The sequence below is a fragment of the Mycteria americana genome, chromosome 1, assembly GCF_035582795.1.
Source record: "Mycteria americana isolate JAX WOST 10 ecotype Jacksonville Zoo and Gardens chromosome 1, USCA_MyAme_1.0, whole genome shotgun sequence".
Lineage (NCBI taxonomy): Eukaryota > Metazoa > Chordata > Aves > Ciconiiformes > Ciconiidae > Mycteria > Mycteria americana.
In genome coordinates, this window is record NC_134365.1 from 83042504 (window position 1) to 83066916 (window position 24413).

Sequence of the window (24413 nt, forward strand, 5' to 3'; positions counted from 1 at the left end):
CAAGGGATCCCAGTCTGTTTTTCACCTGTGAGCCACGGTTCACAAGTGACTCTCCTGGAAAGTATTTGTTGGTTTAGGGGCATTGAGTCACATCTGACCACCAGCTGGCAAGCCTCTTCACAGAAAAGGCAGCACAAAGAATGTTTTTAAATGCTCCAAGATCCAGCTATAAATTGTTAATTACTAGATCTTCATAATGCTCTAATAGCATTATCAGACTCACTCTCTGGCAAGATAAAACCCACATATCAGGAGACCTACTGGATTATGTTATTAAAGACAGCTCATCTTAGTATTGAAAAGTAGGTGTCGTTTATAATATAGTGATTGGTAACCCTCCCGATATCAGTATAGCTATTCTGTAGTAATGTACTATGCTCCTTGTAATTAATTCTCAATTTCCATTATTTCATAAAAGATGTAAATGTAATTATAATGTAAAACCAATTTTGTTAATGTTATAGAATTTTAAGTACCACAAAAGACTAATAGGTAGCTCTAAAATGTATTCCTTCACTTGTATGTGTCAGTGGTAATTATCGAAGAAAATAATTGTCATATAATTACAGAGCACTCCAGTGTAATTAAAATCACAATAAGAAGTGTAACCAAGCAACTATATATCAAAAGCTGTAAGCCAAATCCAGGAAGTGAGGCAGTGGACATCTTCCTGCTACCTGGACCCTTGAAAACAGATGGGAAGGTGGGAGAAATGCAAGAGCGAGAAGGCTGTTTCCTTAGTACAAATCTAAGTGCTCTTTCAAGTAGAAACAGGACAGGGTAAATTCATATTGCCTAATGCTCTCCATATCTGAGGTGAGTGCCCATATTAGCATATGTGCTCATATAAATGGTAGGTACCTTTGAAGAACAAAGCTCCTCCTGGCTCTCAGCTGCCTGCCCAGCCCCGTTACCTCATACGGAGGAATGGCAGGGGCTTGAGGAGTTGCTGTTACCTCCTGCCTGTGAACCGCTCCTGCAGCTTCCCTCCTTTTGGTTCTCTAAAGTAGCCGTACTTGTCTTCTGGCACTTGCTCCTACCAAGTGAATGGCTTGTGGGGACATGAAAACTGACTGCTAGGCTGAAAATCTGGCAAGATTCATACCCATGTCTTTCTCCATGTCAATGCCAAAACTGCTGTCAAATGTCAGAATTTTAGAAGGAATAGAACTTAAAGCAAATACTACTCCCATGTCATTAAATACATGAGGATAGAGACAGGAATAAAACATAACTAGCCAAAAGCTATCATGGGTCTGAAGGTGGGGGCAGGACCTCCTGTCCCTGTCTTCCCTGGCGTACTGTCTGAGCTCCTTATACTTTTGGTTTCCAGTTTTCATGTCCTTTATTATTGAAATGTAGTCTTCAAAACAACAGAAAAGTGGAGGTGAGAATTAGGTGATGCTAACTATTCACTGGCAAACAGGTTTTCAAACATATAAATGCATTCATGTGAAGGAGAATGAGAATGAAAAATGTGAAGTTGTCTCAGCAGCTTGTCTGTATTAATCTTTACAGTTAATTCTCACAACTGAAAACCCTCTGTGCAGGTGTGTTTCCCGCGGCTTCTTTTCTTCACACGATATTTTTTTTTACCTGCACACACCCTCTGTACTTCTTCAGCTTTTCTTCCTCTCAACGAATTTGTGTCTTTATTCTGCCACTTGCCTGTAATAGTAACAGCTGTATTTATTATAGACTGCTTTGTATAAATTATAGAACTTCAGTTGTTAATCATAAAATAAATGCAAATTAAATTATTTATATTTTTATAGTTATTAAATATTGCTTACCAATCTGTTCTGTTCAGTTGATGGCAAAAGGTGCACTACTGTAAATTTAATACTACTTTTCTCTAAAAAGCTGGGTTTGGCAAATATATTATGATTAGACATCAATGTATGCCTGTTAACTACAGGCAGGCAAAGTGTATTGGAGTGAGATTTTAATGGAAAATACATTTATGATTGATCAAAAGTATTTGGGGATTCATACCAATTCAATGATTAATTTGAGGGATAAAACCCCAAAGTTTCAGAAAAACACACAGTTTGCTTTATCTTTTTTTATAGTATGCATTTCTGGTCTGTTTCAAAATGCTGTTTTAAGAGGAGATTTGCCTAAATGTTATTCAAAAACAGATATTTAAAAAATTAAAAGACAAAAGCAAAAAAAAAATTGGACATTAAATTTGAGTCAACAGCAAGAAGAAAAGCTTTTGTTTGTTTTCATTTTTGCAAGCATCCTGAAGGCACAGGGCAGGCTGATCCAAGTTAGGGATTCTGTGAATCTGCCCTCTTCTTTCCTGCTTTGAGCGATGTGTCTTGCACATTCCTCTGTCTTGCAGTGCTGCCAGGAGCTGACCACTCAAGGTGTGGATCCAGTTGAAAATTAATCGCTCTTTAAAACTAGGATTTAGTTTTCAGGGTACTGATCTGGCTAAAAAACCTCACTATCCAGTTATAGAAATGTGACTACTGGCTCAAGGGGGTGGAGGGGTGGGTGTGTAGCCACATGGCTAGGGGTAGGAAGGAATTTGGGACCACAACGTCTGTAACTTACACCAGCCCAAATTAATGTGAAATGGCAACCTACCAACTGCCTGCGTGAGTTGTGAGCCTGCAAGGTGAGGTGCTCGGATGGATCAGAGAGAGGGGACCAGTGACATTTCAGGCAGTTAAATTCCCTGGGAGGCTGCCTTAGAGAATAACAAAGCATGATCTGGGGATGCTCCTGCTCAGGACTCTCTCTCAGTGCTACTCCCTGTATTCACATACTGCTCTGTGGGAAGACAAATCCTGCTTTTTCCTTTGGTGGGGGCAGGGGGAGAAGGTTTGAATGCCAAGGCAGTCTCCCTGGAGGGTCAATGTTCAAGCAGGGGTTTCTAATTTGGGTATATATATAAAAGAGTGTGTATGTATACTGTGCATGTGTGTGTATATATATCTCTCTATACTAGCGAGTGGACTTAAGGGAATTAAGGCTCTTTTTAGACTTTCAGAGTTATATAAACTTGTGCATGTGTGTTTGTGCTTTTAGTCAAAAGGAAGCATTGCAATAGTTGTATTTTTTTTGTAAACATCTCTATAAATATTTGGAAAGAGCTAACATATGTTGCAAATATTTAGTTAACGGTCTTTGTTGAAATGAAATTTAAGAAAGCTCTAAAATCATAATATCCTACCAATATTGAGGTCATTTTGTGTATGTGTGAATGTTCCAGTTGAAGCCTGTTTCAGCCAAAACATCTGTTCAGTTATCTGTGATCGATATGTGATTTTTTTGGCAAAAGCTCAACTCAATATTTTTAATAGTGAATGATAAACTTAAAGTTATATTTTTAATGTTTTAACATCATGTGCAAAAGTTATATTGCCAGATCTGGATCTATGTGGTTACTGCTACTTATACTACTGTTGGGGCATATGACAGATGAGAATCCAGTGTGTTCTGAATAAACACAGAAGAAAAAGATGGATCCTCTATTACCAAGATTATAATTTCTGTGTAAGGAAATAGAACAGAGTAACCAAGATAAATTGCAGCGGGAGTACAAAGAATCAGTAATATGTGCTATCCTCTCAAACTTGTGTAAATGAGATCTCAATCTGACCAAAGAACTTTAAGGTTAAAGATATTACAATGCATTTAAATTGTCCTTGACCACAAGTACAATATTTGTGTAATATAAATGCCAGTAAGGATAGGTAGTAATGGAAGGCAAACACACAATTTTCTATATTGTTTCTTTGCTAAGCCAAAATATGCAGTTAATTTATTGCCATACCTTAGTCTGCTCATTTCTTACTGTTTGCCAATTACTGCTTAAATCTGCTCATTTTTTCCTTGCTCCCAGTTTTGCAGAATAACTCGGAGTCTCTCATCTCAGAATACTCTCCCCACTGTATGCCAAGAACAAAATGCATCTTGTGATCAGTATTAAATGATAGATTTGGTGATGCCCCCTTGCAAATGGACCAGAATTTTGCTTGAGACAGCTATGTTTACTGAAGACTGCCAAAATAAGTAAAAAAAAAAAGGGCAGAACACCCCCCCCCTTTTTTCTTTTGATCTCAATCCTGATATGTCTTTTCTGATAAACTTAGAGTTAATGATATCACTTGAAGTGTGATCACCTCTGAACTGTTCATGTATGTTAACACTTATCCAGCAATGTCAGACATGTGAGGACAGTGATGCTGTAGCAGTTTCTGTTATGAGACCATGTCCTGAGGTTCTTTCTCAAGAATGCAGTCACTGAAGTCCTTAAGAGCACACCCTGCTGAGGCACTCAAAACTACAGGAATGACTTCCTGTATGTTCAGTTTGTGAATGCTCTTAAATTACCCAGTTAAGGTGCAAGCTTAAGTGTGTGACTTTATCAGAGCTTTAAAAATGATGGCTAGATTCTGCAGACCTTAATAACACTAGTATAAAGAGATATTTTTTCCCTCTTGACTTCAGAAAGATTTGATTTAGTGGTCATGAATAGCTATCATGATGTATAGAAGGAAATACATTGGAGAGTAAATGCATTACAGGACATGTCTAAGGATTGCAGTGCCTAACCTACAGGAAAGATTTGGCTTGAGCATCCTTAGCCTCTGAGCAACAGGCAGACCTCAGAGAACTCTCCTAATCTCGTAGCTGGCTTTTGCTATGCAAGATTTGGGTAATCTGTTGCTGAACATATCTTCCCATTATTAAGTCACAGCCTAGCATAGTGTATATGTAGCTTTGTTACATAGTCTCCCTTTTCTGAACTTTTAGTGTTTATCAGAAAATAATAGTACTTGCTAATACTATTCAGTATGGCAGAAGTGTAGGAAAAACATGGCAGAAACATGCTGAAGCAAAGGTACAAAAATGTTCAATGTGATGCAATATATATATTTTTTAAAAAAGCCTGTCTAGACAGAGGTACTATGTGATTTTCTTTGGGTGTGCTGATGTAAAACAAACAAAAAGATTTATGAAAATGACAAAATGAGGAGCACTTCTAATGAGGCATAAAATGGATTTTAAGATGCGGATGAAGGTACTTACTGCTATCAGTGTATAGCACCGTATTTCTTACAAAAATCTGGTAGTGATTTCCTGTAAATTTCAATTAGTGTGATACCACCAGGTTTGAAAAAACAAAACTTACATTTTTGCTTTGCTAATTCATTTCCCTCAAGGCACAAAAACTTTGGCATTGTATCAGGTGAATATTCATATTGTACATTCTGTCTGCTAAGTATCTTTTTCATAGTTGAAAGTTAATAGCCCACCTGACCCTTACATCTCTAGAAGTGATTTGTTCAGCTTTCTACATAAATCTTCGTATTTCAATGTCAACCCAAAAATAAAATCTTACTAAAATATGTTTCTGTTGAATGCTGTTGTGAAATGTATTGGAGAACCTACAACTTTATAATGTGTCAAGCTTTACCAAACTTTGTTATAGCAACAGCATTTGCTGACAGTTTATTCTTAGAATTGTAACAGAAATTGAAACTCATGTTTCAGTTACAATGATTTGGCAACTGATTTTTTTTTTTTTTTTTTAACCTGACAGATGGCTGGTCAAATAACCAATATAACTGATGGCTAATCCCTCTTTAATTTTTGTGTTACAAAGGAGCAAATTGGCACTTGTAAATCCTGACTGGCTGCCTTTTTCTTTTTTTCTGCAGAGTGACTCCAAATTTGTGGTGATGGAGATGAGAGCTAAATCTGGCCAACATAGGTTATGGCATGTACAAAGCAGTACTGCTAGGATGGATGAATGCAGTATGTGTTGTAGTAGGTGTTCTACTGATATCTACTGAGTGATTGTCTTTTGGACCATAATTTTTGAGGAGCTGAGACTAGCTGTTATAGATGGGAGAGATAACTGATGTGGTGATAAGAGTGTATTGAGGGCTGATTTTCAAAACTGTTGATAATTCAGCACGTTCTACAGAGATCACTAGAAAGTGCTGGCTAATTAACATTTCTGAAAATCTAATTTGTCCATTTACTGGCTGATTTCAGTCGTGATCATCATGTCCCTGTGGGAAGATATTATTTCCAGCCTAGGTACCACATTAGCTGAGAGAGCTGGGTCTCTTAGAACTCCAGAAATAGTAAAATACTTCACTTTCCATCTATGAATGAGATATTTCTTGGACACTGATTCCCAGCTTGTTTGCTAAGCTTCTCATGTTAGCCTCAGCTGCAATGTTTCAAGCAATTATTTTTCCTTGCTTGATGATTTGCCCAGATTGCAGGACTGCTGCTGCTGTTGCTGCCTTCTAATCATCTGCAGAGCCTGCAAGCATCCAGGAGAGCATATCAGCTTGGCCTCCACACTTCACCTGAAGCATGCTTGTGCCTCACTGGCTGGGAACCTCTTCTCTAGGAAGTCCTTGGGTACAAGGAACTAGTCCCAGAGTCAGTGTGGCTCTTTTTTACCCCTGCTGATGCTGGGCAGTCGGAAATGCAGCCTGGTTCCTTCCATTATGTGTGTTTAGTAGAAGAAAAAGAGACATTCCTACCTGAATTTAGTTGTCTCGTTTGCTGAAGAATAACAAGAAATGCCATTGTACTCTTTTGCAATCTGTCTTTGCTCTTCCCCACACCTGGCTGTACGACCTAAAATGAATAGCACCAGGACTGTAAATACAACCTAACAATAATCAAAACCTTATCACCATTGCAACTAACCACAGTCAAGTACTATAGTCTGGAGATGGCATGAATTCCCTTAAAGAACACGTGCTTTGAAGAAGTTTAAACTGTAACATGGTCAACACAGGAAAGGTCATTTTTTATACTTAGTGTTGTGATTTTTTTAGTGCCAAAATGTAGGAAAGGGAGATATGATGATAGTGACCTTTTCCAGCACTCACTTTCCCCATCTGTCCTGGTTTCAACTGGGATAGAGTTAATTTTCTTTCTAGTAGCTGGTATAGTGCTGTATTTTGGATTTAGGATGAGAATAATGTTGATAACACACTGATGTTTTAGTTACTGCTGAGCAGTGCTTACACAGAGTCAAGGCCTTTTCCTGCTTCTCACACCACCCCACCAGTGAGTAGGCTGGGAGTGCCAAGAAGCTGGGAGGGGACACGGCCAGGACAGCTGACCCCAGCTGGCCAAAGGGATATCCCATACCACATGATGTCATGCTCAGCATATAAAGCTGGGGGAAAGCTGGCTGGGGGTCTGCTGCTCAGGAACTGGCTGGGCATTGGTCAGCAGGTGGTGAGAAATTGCATTGTGCATCATTTGTTTTGTATATTCTTTTATCATTATTATTATTTTCCCTTTCTTTTGTGTCCTATTAAATTGTCTTTATCTCAACCCACGAGTTTTACCTTTTTTTTCAATTCTCTCACCCATCCCACGGGGGGGAGTGAGTGAATGGCTGTGTGGTGTTTAGCTGTGTGCTGGGTTAAACCATGATGCCATCTAAAGTTAAATCCCATGCTTTCTAATCTCACCTAATAGACAATAGCTCACTAGCTTTGTAGCCTTCAAATCAGTTTTTGAGCCTTGACATATCTTGACTCACCCAGTCTGAGATTTTTTGGTTCAAAAGAGAAATGACTTTCTGAAGCAGGCATGGAGTATGCTGTACTTCAGTCTTGTTCCTGCTTATTCCTGTTGACAGCTACCAAGAATAGAACAATTTCCCTTGTACCAGGCAAGAAGAGAAGTGGTTTTTTTCTCAAGTAACCTGAGTATTGGGACACATAACAAAACAGCATCATTAGCTTTGCTTTGGTTGATTGGTGAAGATGAAAGTATTTCTGGCCCTTAAGTCTCAACAATAAAACAAATGTAAATTCTTTTCCTTGTGTTTTGTCTGGATTTTTTCTTCCTTCAGTTAGTGCTTGCAGATTCCAAATTAACTTTGATTTTTTTCCCCTTGGTGATAAACCTGCATGAATCCAGACTCACGTGTGTTCAGTTTTCAGGTCATAACCTTTAATGATGCCCATCTAAATAGCTCTATTAACTTGATGTAGCTGTGCCAAACTACATCATCTGACAGACTAGCCTGATAGTCTCATTAAAACATCAGAAGGAAAGCATTTGTATCATAATCTGTATTATTCAATATAAGCTAATCACCAGATTGTAGCATAACCTGAAGACAGAGGAACTGCTCAGTGGTGAGGTTATGAACTAATGACAGCTCTTGAGTCCCCATGACTCGCTAGACTTGAGGCATTGCAGGGTGCGATATGGTAGGGAACCCAAGCACGGTGTGAGCACCTACCAAGACACCTTTACTAGTCAGGTTCCACTCCACCACCGAACAGAGAGCTGTTAACCAGCCCCTTTTTTAACTGGCATGGAGGCGACCCACGTGACAATAGTGAGTCACAGGAGCCTATAATCTGTCCAAGGGTGAGGCAGTTAGATTGCTGACTGTGTATTTTTTGGCTATGCAGTTAATTGAAGAAGAGGTGATAGTAGGAAGCAGGAGGTCAGATCCTGGGGAGAAAGAAAGGCCTAACGTCCCTCCTATTAGATTTGGCATAATTACCATAAAATGATCCTACAGTTTGAGACAGTCCATCAGCACTGTACTGTGTATCTAACAGTTGCAATGATAAAATGTTTAGGAAAAAATAGGAACCGTACAAACTTTTATGACACTGTTACTCTAATGTTCTCCTGATGACAGCTACTTTCAGTTCAGGTAATTTCCCCCACTTGATGTAGTTTGTCTACCTAGTAACCTTCTGTGGGTATCTATTCCAAAGTCTGGTATAGTTTCTTCCTGAAACATCATACAGTTTTTGCACCCACAAAGTCTTTTGGCAAGACAGAGGTACTACCCACTGCATTAATATCTGTGCCCTTTTGTTTATTTTGAGTCTGGCTCCCAATAGCTTAGTCTGGCTTTGTCTGAGGCCCTTTATTTCTTGCCCTGAAAGAGACAGTAGGCAGTCCATCCACACCCCCTCTCTTTATCACGCAGGATTTTATAGACTTCTGCAATGTCTTCCTTAAGGTTGTTCTTTTCCAGAACAAAGGGTCTCGGTCTGCTCAGTGAGTCCTATATAGCTGTCATAGCAAGGCTTTTATGGTGGTTGTTGCCCTCTTCTGAACCCATTTGTGGTCTAATTTGTTTCTTTGGAGGTGAGGAGACAGGGACTGCACGTTGAGTTCAAGATGTGGATACAGCATTGATTTCTCTGTTTAAATAATATTTTTTTCTTAGTCTCTATTCCTTTCCTAATGGAATGCAATGTTTGGTTTACTTCTTGGCTCTTACAAAATACTGAGCTGATATTTTCAAGGAACTTTCTGTTGCAACCACAAGATGTCATTACTGACTGGTATAGGTCAATTCGGAGTCCAGCATGTTACATGTGAAACTGGTTTTAACCCACGGATATTGCTTTGTATTTATTTACATTGAAAGCAATTTACCATTGTTCAGGCTCTTACTCTTATAAAGCTTTTCTACAATTTTTCACAGTCTGCCCTTATCCTTGCTACCCTGAAAAACTTCATCAGTGCCGTTTGTCTTCTCACTGCTTATCTCTTTTTCCAGGCCACTTATGATGATGCTGTACAGTGCTGACTCTGCAAAACCCCTTTGGTGACTTTTTTTTCAGCAGTGCAGGATCTCCTCCTACCCAGTTTCCTCTTGGTTAACCAATTATTTATCCACCCCAGGACCTGTTGCCTTAGCCAAAATGTGTCACATGATGGTACTGTGCGACTGCCAGTGCTTCTTCCCCTTCTCTCCCTGTTTACACTGAGGCTGTAACTGTCCAGGGAGGTTTTGAATTCCCTGCCAGCAAACAAGCCAACAAGAACACTTTGATTATCTTCATCTTAATCCCCTCCCAGTCAAGCCTCTGCAAATACAACCAACCTTCCTTTTACTGCTACTGATCCTTTTACTGCTACTGAGGTGAGAGACCTCGAAGGGACACACCATCCTGGAAAGGCTTGTAGCATATGATTAGGAGAACATACTTGGTAAACAAAATACATTTGTACCACCTGTTAAGACTTTTAAATTAAAAAAGAGTAAACCTTCAAAAATATTTTTCCTAAGAATGAATTGAAATTTAAAATCTTTCAACACAAAATTGAATCATCCCTTTATATGCTTGTTTGTTAATATCCCAGATCAAGTATTGAGTGATGAAACAATATTTTAAGGTGCCATTCCTCTGGTTTTCAGTTTGGTCTCCTAACCACTCTTCCCCCCCCCTCCCCCCCCCCCCCCCCCCCAATTTTTTTTCTTGAGATTGAGACTGCTAGAGTGGGGGTTCAGTCTCTATTTCATTAATCCTGCTACTGGTAACATGCCTGTTATCTGGTCTAAAGATTGACTTTCATGATCTTGCTGCTTCATCTGGAAAATTGTTTAGGGTATAAATCTCTGTGCAGATTAGTGTGTCTCATTCCCTCAAGAGGAATTACATTTTGCCCTTTTTAATGTTAACTCTTTGGCCTCAAGAAGTTTGTTGATTTTATTATTGATAATCAAGTTTGATATGATGTATTTTACAGAATATTGGCTTATTTGCTAGGTAATTTGGCACTGGATGTAGCCAGGCCAGCTGATTACATGTTTTTCCATTGACACTGCCAAAATACAGGAGGTGGTAGAGTAGACACACTCCTCCCTTCCTCTTTGAGGAAGTCTGATTTGGGTGGGGTTTTTTCAATTTTGTATTTTATTATTATTTCTGATATTCTTCAGTCTCAGAAGATGTACTGAAAGTGTGATATGCTTTTGTAGCAAGAAATTTATGTCATTGACATAGGAGAAATTTGTTGATAAAGTCGTTCTAAACAAATAAGGAAGATTTTGCTTTGCATTTGAAAGTCACATTTTTCATGCTATAGTAATTAGTGGCCATAGATAAATATTTGGAAAATAACCAGGAAAATGCACTAATTTTTAAATCCAAAATGTGCATTCAGAAAGAATTAAAAATGAATGACAGTCCTGACATATTTGTTACTCACCTCCATATAGGTTCTGCATTGAGTACTGCAGTAATGCAGAGGTCTGGGCCTTTTTTGTATTTGGCAGACTTAACAATCTATTCTACATTTGTGCTTGAGTTTCTAACAGCTCATTTTCATTCTGTTGTGTGCCATTAAATATTTCCATCTTCTTCAGGGGAAGCACGCCTGTGTTTTTAGGCTTCCTGTATCATCTTCCATTCAGAGACACTTTCTGTCTATAGATGAGTGGGAAGATTTTGGTTGGAAAGGTAACAATGCCATGAAGAAACATTGCAAAGGATGTGCAAAGTCAACTGTTTCATTCCACAGTGCTTTATCTAAGCAATTAAGGTTATATAGTTTCTTTTAAAGTGTTTTGGCCAGATCTTTCATTCCAAGGTGTTCTGTTCTTTGCTTATACACACTAGTATATTCTTTAACTGTTTATGCTCAGAGGTGGGAGTAAGAGAGTAAAATAAACAGGACATTAACGCCATCACTGTTGGTAGAAATGAAGAAAGGAAAACTGTCAAAATGTGTATATTATTGCAGGTTTGCTTAAAGTCTGAAATTTGGACTTAGCGTGTCTGCTTCATATATTGTTGAGCAGCTAAAAATAAACCTAACTCTGTGAACTAGATGGAGTTTACCTTTGCCATCAGTGAACAAGCCTGTGCTTTGCATCTTTACACTTGTGCTATGTGTGACTGGTCATCTGTCAGGAGTGGGAGAACTTCTTGGAGCTGTCGGGGATTGCTGCTAATTATTTGTAATACTGTTGCAAGAAAATCTGCAGACACTAGTGAGGATCTCATTATGCTAGGCACTATACAGCCATACAGTAAGGTAAATCTGTACCCCAGAGAAATAATGAAAAGAGAAAAGGGGAAGTTTGGAAAAAGGCAAAAAGGACTACAGTTTTTGAAGGAAAATGTGCAAATTTTAAGATGTGTAGTATGGCTACTGTGTGTAGGGTACACTCTTATTTGTCTACTGTATTATTTGAGCACCTCTCAATCTGTAACATATTTATCTTTACAAATGTCTTTTGATAGAGGGAAGTTCCGATATCTTCATTTAATCAGTGACAGAAAGAATTAAATTACTTGCCTACAATTACATAGATAACATGAGCAGGGAATTGCTCTGGACTGACATCTCCATGTCAAGACATTCTGGGTCTTGATGTCTCACCCGGACTAGTGCACTGCCCTTACTTTTTATAACGTAACTGACATACACTCTGATATGCGATAAACTGCAATAAACTGATTTTGTATCTTGGATACAAAACATAAAGATCAGCAAAATGCCAATCCTTGTACAGACAGAGATTCAATACATTTGGCACAAAACATAGACGCTTTCATAGTCGCTGTCTGAACCTGGCAATGCTGTGTCATTCCATCACGTGCTACCTGTGCAGGGGGCCCAACAGCTCAATATTTGGCTCAGCTTTTGTAAAATGTATGTGACTGGAGTTCTATGGTAGTAACAAGAAATTGTATTTTTTTTGCACTATCACATCACATTGTTATTTGCCTCAATTTCCAGGGCTGGTATCAGGAGAGGAGACATTAATTTTGAACAATTGCATTTGCAGACGTGACTGATCCATTTGGTGATGGAATAAATGGGAAGATGATTACTTTTACTGAGCTACTAGGACCTGTCTTTTTTTTTTTTTCCTCTCTACAAACTGTCTCACTGTTGCTGTCCTAGTGTGGCTGGTATTACCAATGTCAGCAAAAGATGTCTGATTATATTAACTGAAGCCATTAGAAACTTGCTGCCTGTACGTGTCTGGTATTTTTCTGTCTATTTAATAATCACAGAAGGATAAAATGTTTAAGGCCCATATAGTTTGTCTTTTTAAGAAGGAAGTTTACATGCTTCAGGTTTTGTAATTTATGCCTTTCCATTTCCTATGTATATTTTTTTTAAATCATAAGAAAGATTAGCAGTTCCCTTGGACTCCCTTAGACAGTAGTTAATCACTTCTGTTCAGCTTCTTTCTACCCTTCAGTGTTGCTTTTTTCTTCCTATTAAGATACACAGCAGAAATCTATTTCTTTGGACAAGTACTTTAAAATAACTTATTTCCTTTAATATGTACGTTATATATAACTATATTCCTTTAATATAGGATGAGCGATGAGTGATTTCATGATGAGGAAATAATGAGAAAGACTTACTAAAATGTAGCATTCAGCAATGAATTTTTTTATTTGCAGAGTTCCTAGGAGCAATATGCTAACCACAAAAAAGTCTGAGGCTCTCCAGAGTATAGTTATTGGTTTTGCCCTTTTTGTTGTCTTGACTGTGACTGACAAATATGATGCCTTGAGCATCATATGCTTTAGCTCATATTAGAGGTGTCTAAATAAACTGTAGAGAACACTTCATCTTGAGGTGACATGGATGACACATGACAAATGGGTTGTCTGAGGTAAGGTGGGAGCCAAATTGGCCTCGCAAAATAATGGCACTATGAGAAATCTTTGAGCTGGACATGCTGTACTCCACTTTTTACATGCTGTCCTCTTATGGAGCAACAGGACTTCTCCACAAACTCCTGTTGCAATAGAGAATGTTTCACGGTGCATCTCTTCAATCTGTGGCCTGTCCCTGCAAGGGCTGGAATTGAGAAACTGTGAACTGGAAGAGATTAATAAAAGCATGGTAATTGTGTTATAGTGGTTCAAAAATATTCCATGTTACTGTTGGACAACTATAACTGTCCAAAGGGGTGAGAAATACAGATATGCCACTAACTTTAGAATGACAAAATTCTCACTTGATATCTGACTTTTGTAGAAACCTAAGTTCAATGACAAATCTAAATTTTTGGGCAGAAAGCACTTTTCTACTTAGTCTAGCTATTATGCTTGTCTAGCCATGTTTCAGAACATTCAGCTTTTAGTTAAAAAGAAAATAACTTTTTGAGTTTTCAGTAGTAAAATTATAAACAATAGGAGTACATTCTTTATATACATCTATATGAGAGCTTTTGTAGTTATACTTTTTTTTCTGCTATGGCCTTGATGATGATAAGTTTGCAATAAATCTTAGACTTGATGCAGGTGCTAATGTATTTTACTGTTAAGGTATGAAAGATAGAAGAATTCTCCTTGGAGAAATTTGGATTTTATTCAGCCTATACATTTCCACGTTTCTGTCCATAAGACAGAAAAAAAATGCAATATAGACTGCTGTTAAAGTCCTGCTTTAAACTACTAGGAATACATGATAGACTGAAAGAAATATCTGATATATTTTTCTTCATGTGCTGATTGAAAAGCAAACCAGACCTTCCAGATTTTCTTCCATTTGACTTTAATGCTGAGTTTTCCTATTGAAATGGGAAGGCCCAATTCAACTTTACAAAATAGAAAAGAAGCCAAGATATAAATATATCTTGAATAATTCAGAACCAACTTATTGAAAAACTTCCATTCTTGAAACTTATTGGAAGAACACTGTAATATGGAATATAGATTTGATGAAAAAAGGATCATGAGAGCAACAAATCTGTTTGTCATCTGCATAGCAATACTTAGTCATTTGAGTAATATAATCATGGAGTGCAATGATATAGACATAGAACAATGCAGGGCCAAGAATAAAGTCCTGTGGGACATCAGCTGTAAGTGAAAAAGGACTTGATTAAGGATAGCTGTATTAAATAACAAGCGAACGGTCAGACAAAAATAACGTTAGCCAGCACAACATGTTAGCTTTAGTGATACCTCTACAGTACAATGAATAAGCAATGGTGATTGTGAGTATTCAAAATAGAAGACTGACAGCATTTCATTAGAGCAAATATTAAATTGTATTCACGAACACGTGTACCTTGATCATTTCAGGTGATTAATCAAATGACACCATTTAGTGGATGACTCCAGTAGACAGTTACAAATCCACTCTGGTAATGAGAAAAACAAGCTCTAACTTTTGGTAATGTTTGCAATACAATAAGCACTCTGGGAATAAGTTAGTTGAACAGATCTTCGCCAGTCATCATAACGATAATGACAAAAAGGGCATGCAAACAGACAACTGGAACTACTGCAGGTGAATGCTTGAAAAGTGGGGAAAGGATCCTTACCAAAGGAGTAGCTGGTATAGGTTTTTGTTTTGGTAGCTCAATAGAAAACTAGGTAGATGGTTTATCCCTTGGGATATGATATGAAATTGATGATTTAAAATTTATTTTAAATTTCTTTGATTAATTTTAACATTAGGAAAGTATAGGAAGATGTGGGAAACATGGTTCTAGTAACCCCAAGCTAAATATTCAGCAGTCTATTGTTCTGCACTTTTTGTTTACCATGCAATAGGAATCACCCGGTCCTGTTTTCCCTACTTTATTTACTTTGCATTAGTCTTTATTAAAATTATCTCAATTTCCTATCGTGGGGTGATTTTTAAGGTTTTTAAAGATTTTTAAGGCTCTGATTCCTCAGCATCAGATATCACTTTGTGAACAGCACAACTTTCCAACAATTTTTTGTTCAAATATACAAAGGTCATATTCTTCATCTGATCTTTTCTCTCAAATTATCTGACTGATTTTATTTGCAATCTGTGTAGTCATATGAGCCTGAGCTGGAAACAACCAATTAGATCAGACTGTCCCTCCTCTTGCCAATGTGGAATATAGTCCCCCAGACAGAGAACACATGCTTGATTTTAGCCAAAAGCTGAGAAGAAGCCTCCTGATCTTCACCCACTGAAATTTAAACTCTCATATGTTATTAATACATTTTCAGCAAATGATTACCAGAACATCTGCTCATGCCCAGTAAATTTTTACTTCTTTCTCTTAAAGCTGACTTCCCCAGTGGACTGATGAAAGGGACATTCTGCAGCTCCTTCTGCTCTTTAAAATAACATTGGTCCACTGAAGAAATGTTAGCTGAAAGTGATGTAGTGATCTTTGTAATTCATGTTGCAGCTATAAGAGAAATAAAAGCAAAATGATTGCAATAAGAATAGTAGGATTCCCATCTAATTTTTTTTTTTTAAATCATTATGAAACATTCAGCAAATGCATGTTTGGTGCTTACATGAAGTTCTAAGCATTTATACACTTTGAAAAGATTAAATGCTGGTTCTAAAATGCTGATGCCAATGTGATATGATACAGCTTTATTTGTAAATTGATATTAAAAAAATATAACTGTAGCTGAGAGTAGAGGCTTTTCTGAGGTAAATGTGCTACAATAGTCTTTTAGATTTAGACATGCGTTTAGACTGTGACTCATATTTCTGTTTAAAACTTTTCTTAACTCAAAGCTTTTGACAAAGAGAACTTTCCTGGAGTCAATTTCCAACAAAAGATGTTAAGTTTCCATGGATATGGCCTGTGTTCCCATCTTTGTAGAGTTATGCTGCTTGTTGATTATAGTGATATTAAGCTATGTCCGTTAACATTCTTTCTCTAGACATATGCAACCTTTTGTACGTATAACAGGCAGCTACTCACAGGTGGGGCACCCGAGTTTTGCATTTAAACCCAACATGTAACCCAGCTACATTTCTCATCAAGTTGGACAAGCTGCTTCAGTTTTCTTGTCTCACTTCTAAATTTCAGGATATATGAGGGAGTGCAAATAGAGGTTCATGCTCCCCTGAAGGGAGGGGACTGTCCTGATCCTTACACACATATGGGTGGGAAAATGCAAAGTGATAGTATGCCCTAGGACCAAAGTCCCAGCATGCACACAGCTACACAAAGATCATTAATCTTAGCATTAATCAAGCCGTTAAAGTCTCTCCCTGTCCACTTCCATGTCCTTCCCAAAATATGTCCTCATATCCTCTTTCTAATCTTCCTCCCAATTTTTATTCCCTTCATTTCCACAGTAAGCATTCATCTGTATAATTTACTGATATGATTTGTGTGCATTGAGGAAAAGTCTGTATCAACATGCCTACATTTCGTTTTCATGCTTTTGCCAGGGGTGCTGCTTTCTGATCTTGGAGTGCCTTTATGTAGCTCAGATGTGCTACCAGGATAGCACCCTCTCAACAGCCCAGATTGCAGCAGACTGGCTGTGCAGAGGCCCTCTTTTGTAGTCTTCTGCCTCTGCACAGCATAACCAGTTATTTACATAAACATTAGGCTCATGTCTCTCTTCAGAAGTTAAATTTGAATGTTTTGTTTAGGGTTGCTACTCCAACTGCAGATATTTAGGGCAGTAAATGTTGGGCCTGATCCTCTGTAAGGAACTACTAATCTGATGAAGTGTCCAGGAAATAGTTGGGCAAAAATGAAAATGGGAACCTAAAGCAAAGCCCACCCAGAGCAGAAGAAATGGTTTTTCTTTGTTGGTTCAGATGGGCATAAAAGCCCGCTAATGAAGTCAGATGACTTACAAAATATCTGAGTATGGAAGCTGTAGCTGGGGGGGTTCTGATTCACACGATTCCAACATCTGGAACTGTAGACTTCTGTCTTGATGGTGCACACACAACTACACTGTGGGCAGTAGATTAATGGATTTTAGAGCATTAGAAGATTCAACTTTTAAAGAAAAGGTCACTTTTAAGCCCAGTTTTAACAGAAGTTGGTTATTCACTGTGATTCTACTGTTGCATGATTTAGTTGGAGTTGACACCTTGAAACCTTATTACTGTATTCTGTTCGATAATATTGAAATACATTGTTTTCACTATTTTATGTTTCAGAATAAGAGCCAAGGACTTAGTTTTGTCCGTATACACGCACCTTGGCAAGTACTTAGTCGAGAAGCAGAACTCCTTAAAATAAAAATGCCCACTAAAAAGGTAAGTATCTTCCATCTTCTATCAACTAGTTGTATGACTGGAGAAGGGTGGATCAGAATGGTAGTTAAATGTATAGAAGCCCATAGAGTTACTTTATTTCAAAATCAGAGCAAATGAACTGCCAGGCTTATTCTTTCACATTACTAATTATTTTGAGATGATTTAGTATTCGGAGTCAGATTTAAGATGGGATTTTCAAAGGGGATTTCAAAGGCCACAGAGGCAGCTGGCTGACAGCCTGTGTTCAGAAGAGTGATGACAGAGGTGAGTTCTAAGGAGGGCTTTGAAAGCTGAGAAGGCAGTAGCTATTTGGATTTTTGTCAAGGAACTTTCCTCAAAGGTGAGGTGCAGAATGGGAGATAGTATGATAGCTGGTCACTGCCTTAAGATTTCTCTAAAGTCTGGGGATGCTGAGAAAGTCTGTTTTGGTGGTATCAATGACTTAGTGGATTCAGACTTGCTCATTGTCATGGAAACTTTGGCTCACTATCTTTACAGTTGCAGTAGCTGAGAATATCTAGAGCTTTCAGCAGAGTTGCTGGCAAACATTGTAAATTCTGAGGAGCAGATCCCAAAATTTGTGGTCCTGCAATGATTTTGCACTCTGGCTAACAACTGCACTGAAGTTAGTGGAACTGCCTTGTGCTTTCAGTTAGTGATACTCATCAGTTGCACTACTGAAAACTTATTTCATTGCATTGTTATTAGAATTAAATGACAGACTGATTTTGTTTTCTTCCACAGGGTTGTTGTTGTTCTTGTTGGTTTTTGGTTTTTTTGTTTGTTTTGTTTTTTTTCATATTGATTGTTTCCACCCAGCAAAAGCTTCAGCGTTGTTCACATCTCATGGTATTAGAATCTGTCACTGTCAGGGGCTTGGTCAAGCCAATCTTGTATACTCTTACTCTACTGTGTTTGTATCCCAGAATAATAATAAAAAAAATCTGGTTACTTGTAATCAGCATTTGAAAATGAGTAGGTTTTGGACAGCTACAGTATCTCTGTCCTTTCTGGCATACTGATGCCAGTAGGCCCTTTCAAGAAATTGACCTACATATTCAACTCCTCTCTTTGATCCCTTCCCAGCTTCGTTCCTTTTGTGCATTTTTAGTGTTTGCTCATTCTCCCTCCTTCTTCCCTCATGGGAATTTTCCCGTCCTAGCTTTTTGCAGACACACCGAAGCAAATTTTACACTATTTTAATTGAGGAATTTTGCCATCATATTGTTTTGAGTTAAGGTCTCCAGAGGCTGATAGTCTCCAGTGGCTGCCCTAGTCATTCACGAACAGTTCCGCATCCCCTTCTCTCCTCTGAATGGGAGAAAAAATGCACAGTAAATCATAAAGCCTTGAAGACACAGAATCATCTGGGGTAAAGACATCTAAAAATATTGACAAATTACTTAATGTAACTGCTATTTTTATACATTATTTATAGCATCCTTTTCTTTAAAGCAACAGATTTCAGTGAAGCAATCAGGTCTATGCACACTTCATGTTGAATGAGATTGCCATGTAACTGATATTTATTGAATAGTATGACAAATATTCAAAGAGCAAATGGACATGCAGTCATTGATTAGGCAGTAATGAAAACAGTATTTAGGTTTGTACCTGTAATTTGTTTTGGTGTGTAAAAGAAGACGAAATGAAATATGTCTACCAACAAGGAAACCAGATTTCAGTTTTCCTGAAAATTCACTGTAGGGTAATAAGTTGTTTTGCATAACTTAAAAATGATATGACACTTTTAAGGAGAATATTGCTGACAACTCTTTTGACTACTTTACTTTTCTATTATCTCAACAGCAGAAATGGAGCACTACCAGTGCACCACCAGAAAGCAGGCATAACAGGAAAACTATATTCATGTCTTAAGTTTTTTGCAATTAAAGACAGTTGGAAGACGAATTTCCTGTGAAGAAAACAAAAATCCACTTTGAAAAACTGAAACACGTATTTTGGGGATTTGGCAATACAAACTGAAATATTCAGCCAGTAACCACTAAAAAGAAAATTCTATTTTTGCTCAGAGAGGCAAAAGGTTGTTTTCAAGGCATATTAGGTATTTTCTTTGATGCTATTTTTATTTATTCAAACATCCAATGAAACCGTAAACAAAGCATTTTCAGTGGAAAGTATTTATCCAACTCTAAACTTGATGAATTGGTTGCAAAAAATTTTTTTTTCAAATGTTCAGTCTTAAATAATTTTTCAGGACAAATGACATGCTGGGAAAAGGTACTTTTTGAGCAGTTTTAAGTATATATATACTTCTGGATATGACAACACAGTTGTTTTTGATGAGTGAGAATGGGCCACACTCAAATATGAGTATGAGAAACAAACAGGACCAACTGGAAGCTTTGGTCCATTCCCAGAGCTATGATGTCTCTGGTATTACTGAGACCTGATGGAATGAGTCCCACAACTGGAATGCTGGGATGGAGGCCTATAGGCTATTCAGGAGAGATAGGCAGGGCAGGCAAGGTGGAGGAGTTGTACTGTACGTAAGGGAGAAGTTTGACTGTGCAGCCCTTGCAGTTAGGGATGATATGATCGAGAGTCTCTGGGTGAGGATTAGGGGGATGGAAAACAAAGCAGATGTCGTTGTGGGTGTCTACTATTGATTGCCCAGCCAGGATGATTACACTGATGAATTATTCTACAGGCAATTAGGAGAAATTTCTGCATCATTAGCCCCTGTTCTGATGGGAGATTTCAACTTCCCAGACATTAACTGGGAATACTGTACCGCTGTGACAAGCAAGTCTGAGAAATTCCTGAAGTGTATTGAAGATAATATCTTGTCACAAGTATTGAGTGAGCCAACTAGGAAAGATGCCCTTCTAGACTTGCTATTTGTGAATAGAGAAGGACTCATGGGAGGTGTGATGGTAGGTGGCTGTCTTGGCCACAGTGATCACAAAATGGTTGAGTTTGAAATTTTCAGTGTAATGAGAAAAAAGGTCAACAGAGTTGTTCCTCTAGATTTCAAAAGAGCAAACTTTAAGCTACTCGGGGAGCTAGTTAGCAGTGTTTCCTGGGAAACTGCTTTTGAGGGCTTAGGGGTCCATGAACGTTGGTCAATTCTTAAGAACCACCTTTTAAAAGCACAGGAGCAGGCAAATCCAGCATGTCCTAAGTCAAGGAAGCGGGGCAGAAGACCACTTGGTTGAACAGGGAACTCCTCACGGAGCTCAAGAAGGAAGAGAAATTTTACCATCTCTGGAAGCAAGGTCAGGCTTTGCAGGAAGGTTACAGAGCTGTGGTTCACATATTCAGGGAGAAAACATGAAAGGCCAAAGCTCAGCTAGATTGAAACTGGCCAGTGTTGTGTCAGACAACAAAAAGGCATTTTAAAGTAGGCATGTTAATTGCAAGAGGAAGTCTAAGGAGAATATTGGACCAATACTTGTTGAAGATGGTCACCTGACAAATAGGCATGAAGAAAAAGTGGAGCCTTCAGTACTTCTTTTGCCTCAGTCTTTAATATTAATGATAGACCTTGGGCTGCCTGGTCCTCTGAGTCAGAGGACCACAACTGTGGGAAGAGTGACTTTGTATTTGTGGACCCTGAATTTGTAAGGGACTATCTGTATCAGCTGAATGTTTTTAAGTCCATGGGGCCTTATGGGATTAATCCCAGAGTACTGAAGGAGTTAGCGGATGTTACAGCAGGACCCCTTTCAATCACCTACCAAAGGTCTTGGGAGTCTGGGGAGGTCCCTGCTGACTACAAGCTAGCCAGCGTTATTACGATTTACAAGGAGGGTGAGAGGGAAGACCCTGGCAACTACAGACCTGCTAGTCTAACCTCAGTACCTGGAAAAATTATGGAGAAGTCACCAGCAGTGTTCCTCAGGGTTCAATTCTATGGCCAGTTCTGTTCAAAATATTTATCAATGATCTAGATGCAGAGGTTGAATTCACCATTAGCGTTTGCTGATGATACCAAACTGGGAGGTGCTGTTGACTCTCTCATGGGCCAAGAGGCCTTGCAGAGGTATCTAGATAGATTGGAGCATCAGGCAATAATCAATAGCATGAAATTCAACAAGAACAAGTGCTGGATTCTGCACCTGGGAGGGAGTAACGCTGGTCACAAGTACAAATTGGGAGAGGAGTGGCTGGAGAGCAGCCTTGCAGAAAGGGACCTGGGGGTGCTGGTTGACAGCAGGTTCAATATGAGTCAGCAGTGTGCCCTGGCAGCCAAGAGGGCAAACTGCATCCTGGGGTGCATCAAACACAGTACAACAAGCTGGTCAAAAGAGGTGATTATCCCACTGTATTTAGCATTGGTGCAGCCTCACCTTGAGTACTGTGTGCAGTTCTGGACCCCACCATTTAAGAAGGATGTTCAGGTACTTGAATGCGTCCAGAGGAGGGCAACAAAGCGAGTGAAAGGGCTGAAAGGAATGTCCTATGAGGAGCACATACACTCATGTTTGATAAGGTTGTCTGTATTTCAGGAAAAAATACCTTCATATCTTTGGGAAGCTCCCTAGCACTTCACATCAATCTGAATCAGCAAAAGCTAGGTCCTTGCACTTAAGACTGCCACATAGCCATGAGCCTGGCATCCTTGCTTCTCATGGCATGTGCACATGTGCTGTCAGACCATACTAGCAATTATTACCCAGGAATAATTTATTCTGGCAGGGCCATATAATTGGCATCAGGTAAAGGCCCTCCCTGCTTTATCTGCTCCCTCTATTCCCAGTTACAAAGTCAAAATAATTACTCTGCCTTTCTGTCATCTCCCTGCAGCTCCTAGTTTAGTTAGTAAGGAGGTTCCTTGTATTAACAATTCTGCACTAAGTTTTCTTCTGAAAGTACCTTGTGAAGGATAAGAACTTCTCTTTGGAACTGAAACCCTTATGGATTCAGGTGCTTGCTGTTATACAGGAATATATCTTCAGAGAAGGCGATTATTTTAATTACAAATTTAAACACATGTGTGTTTAGCACATGATAGCAAATTGTTCTTTTTTTCATTTTTGTGGATTTTTGGAAGTGAGATGCTAATGAACAATATTTTATTTACTCAGATGTACGAAATCACAGAAGAAGGGGGAATACTCAAAACGTTAAATGAAATATGGTGCAAATTGACTGAACCTCTGCAACCCCAGGTGCCACAACAAGAAAATACCAAGATGAAAAGCCTGTCTTACCCATTTTCCAGAGAGAAAATATATTTGTGAGTACTTTAAATTGTGGTGAGCCATGAAGAAAGCTATAACTTGTCATTTTAATGTTGTAATTTTTTCTACCAGTATTTCAATCAAAATTCAGAAATTCATTTAGTATTTCTGGAAATCCTGAGGAAATATCCAAGTTGTCAGATTATTCCTGGATAGTATTTCCAAGTGATAAAAGCATATGTCTGCATAAAACTAAATTTATTGAAGGCCAAGTGAATAGATCTAAAGTAAATAGATCTAAAGAACATGCATTGGCACTGAGTTCAGTTTTGGTGGATTAACAGAAATCTAAGTTGCAGAGACTTTCTGCCAGTGTTCTACTTCCTTCTGCTGGATAAGGCACTGGAAGCAGTGCAACAAATAAAATATCTATGTTTTTAGCTTGAATTGTAAAAATCCTAGCACCAAATTCCTGATTATTTGGTTAAGGATATTAGTGCCTGTTTTGAAAAAAGAAAGACCTAGTAGAAATCTGATATTTTTCCTCTTGATAGATTTATTATAGTAATTAAAACTTGGCTAATAATATGCAGATAAGGAATTCTTGACACCTGCCCTTTCACTCAGAATAATACTTCTGGGCCCACTTTGACATTAAACACTCCTTTTTTCCTCATGGGTGTCTCCTTGTATTTGTGTCTGATAAATAAAATTCAGTAATAAATATAATGACCTACCATATCATTTATTGTCCTCTCTGACAATTTCAATGAATACTGAATTGATTGAGAGGAATAAACTGGGAAGGGTAATTTCACATGTGATGATTTTAAGCTTTAAGGGAATGCATAATTCCAGTGGAATGGTTATTTGAAAGCAAGTGAAATGTTGCCTGGTTAGTCGCCTGGAAAAGAGTAATGAACATCTGCATTAGGCTAGTTGAAACCTAATAACATAACCTCAGAATGTTAAAGTGTTGAGGGTGTGTTATAAGGAAAAGATTGAAAGGTCATCTTGTGTAAACAACAGACAAGCTCTCCTTACCCAAAAGGCATTTTAAGTTGGTTAATATTTTTGCATTTTTATGCCCAGCCATCATTGCAATTCTGGTAGAACTGTGAATGACTAGGTCTTAAATAGCACAGTCTGTTATGCTGTACTATTTCATCTAGATTTCCTTTAAACATTGGTTTTTCTTACTTGCTGTGGTTTCTAAATGAATCCTAAATCAGAATCTTGTATGTTATCTTACTCATTACTACCACGTCTGAAAACATGATTCTTTTTTATTTCTCTCAATGTTTTAGGTATAACATTAAAAATAAAGACACCTTTTTTGACAATGCTACCCGCAGCCGAATAGTAAGTAAACGAAAGTAACATGTCATTGACTTACTGTGCTGAATGGGATTTACTTTAATAGTGAGTGTTGGTGACTACTTTGCTAATTTCATCAGTTTATGCATTTCTCTGTTGCTACAAAACACTAAGCATTCATAAATATGTGAGAGATAC

The 24413-nt window shown here is 38.2% G+C and overlaps 1 protein-coding gene across 1 annotated transcript in view; it reads left to right on the forward strand.

Annotated features, from left to right (window-relative positions):
• The window catches only part of ANO2 (anoctamin 2), a 194372-nt gene that overhangs the window by 16974 nt on the left and 152985 nt on the right, over positions 1-24413 (forward strand). The window contains exons 4-6 of the mRNA XM_075491534.1: positions 17653-17751; positions 22803-22954; positions 24206-24260. Of these exons, the coding sequence (XP_075347649.1) occupies positions 17653-17751; positions 22803-22954; positions 24206-24260 (306 nt within the window). The remainder of the gene's footprint in view (positions 1-17652; positions 17752-22802; positions 22955-24205; positions 24261-24413) is intronic.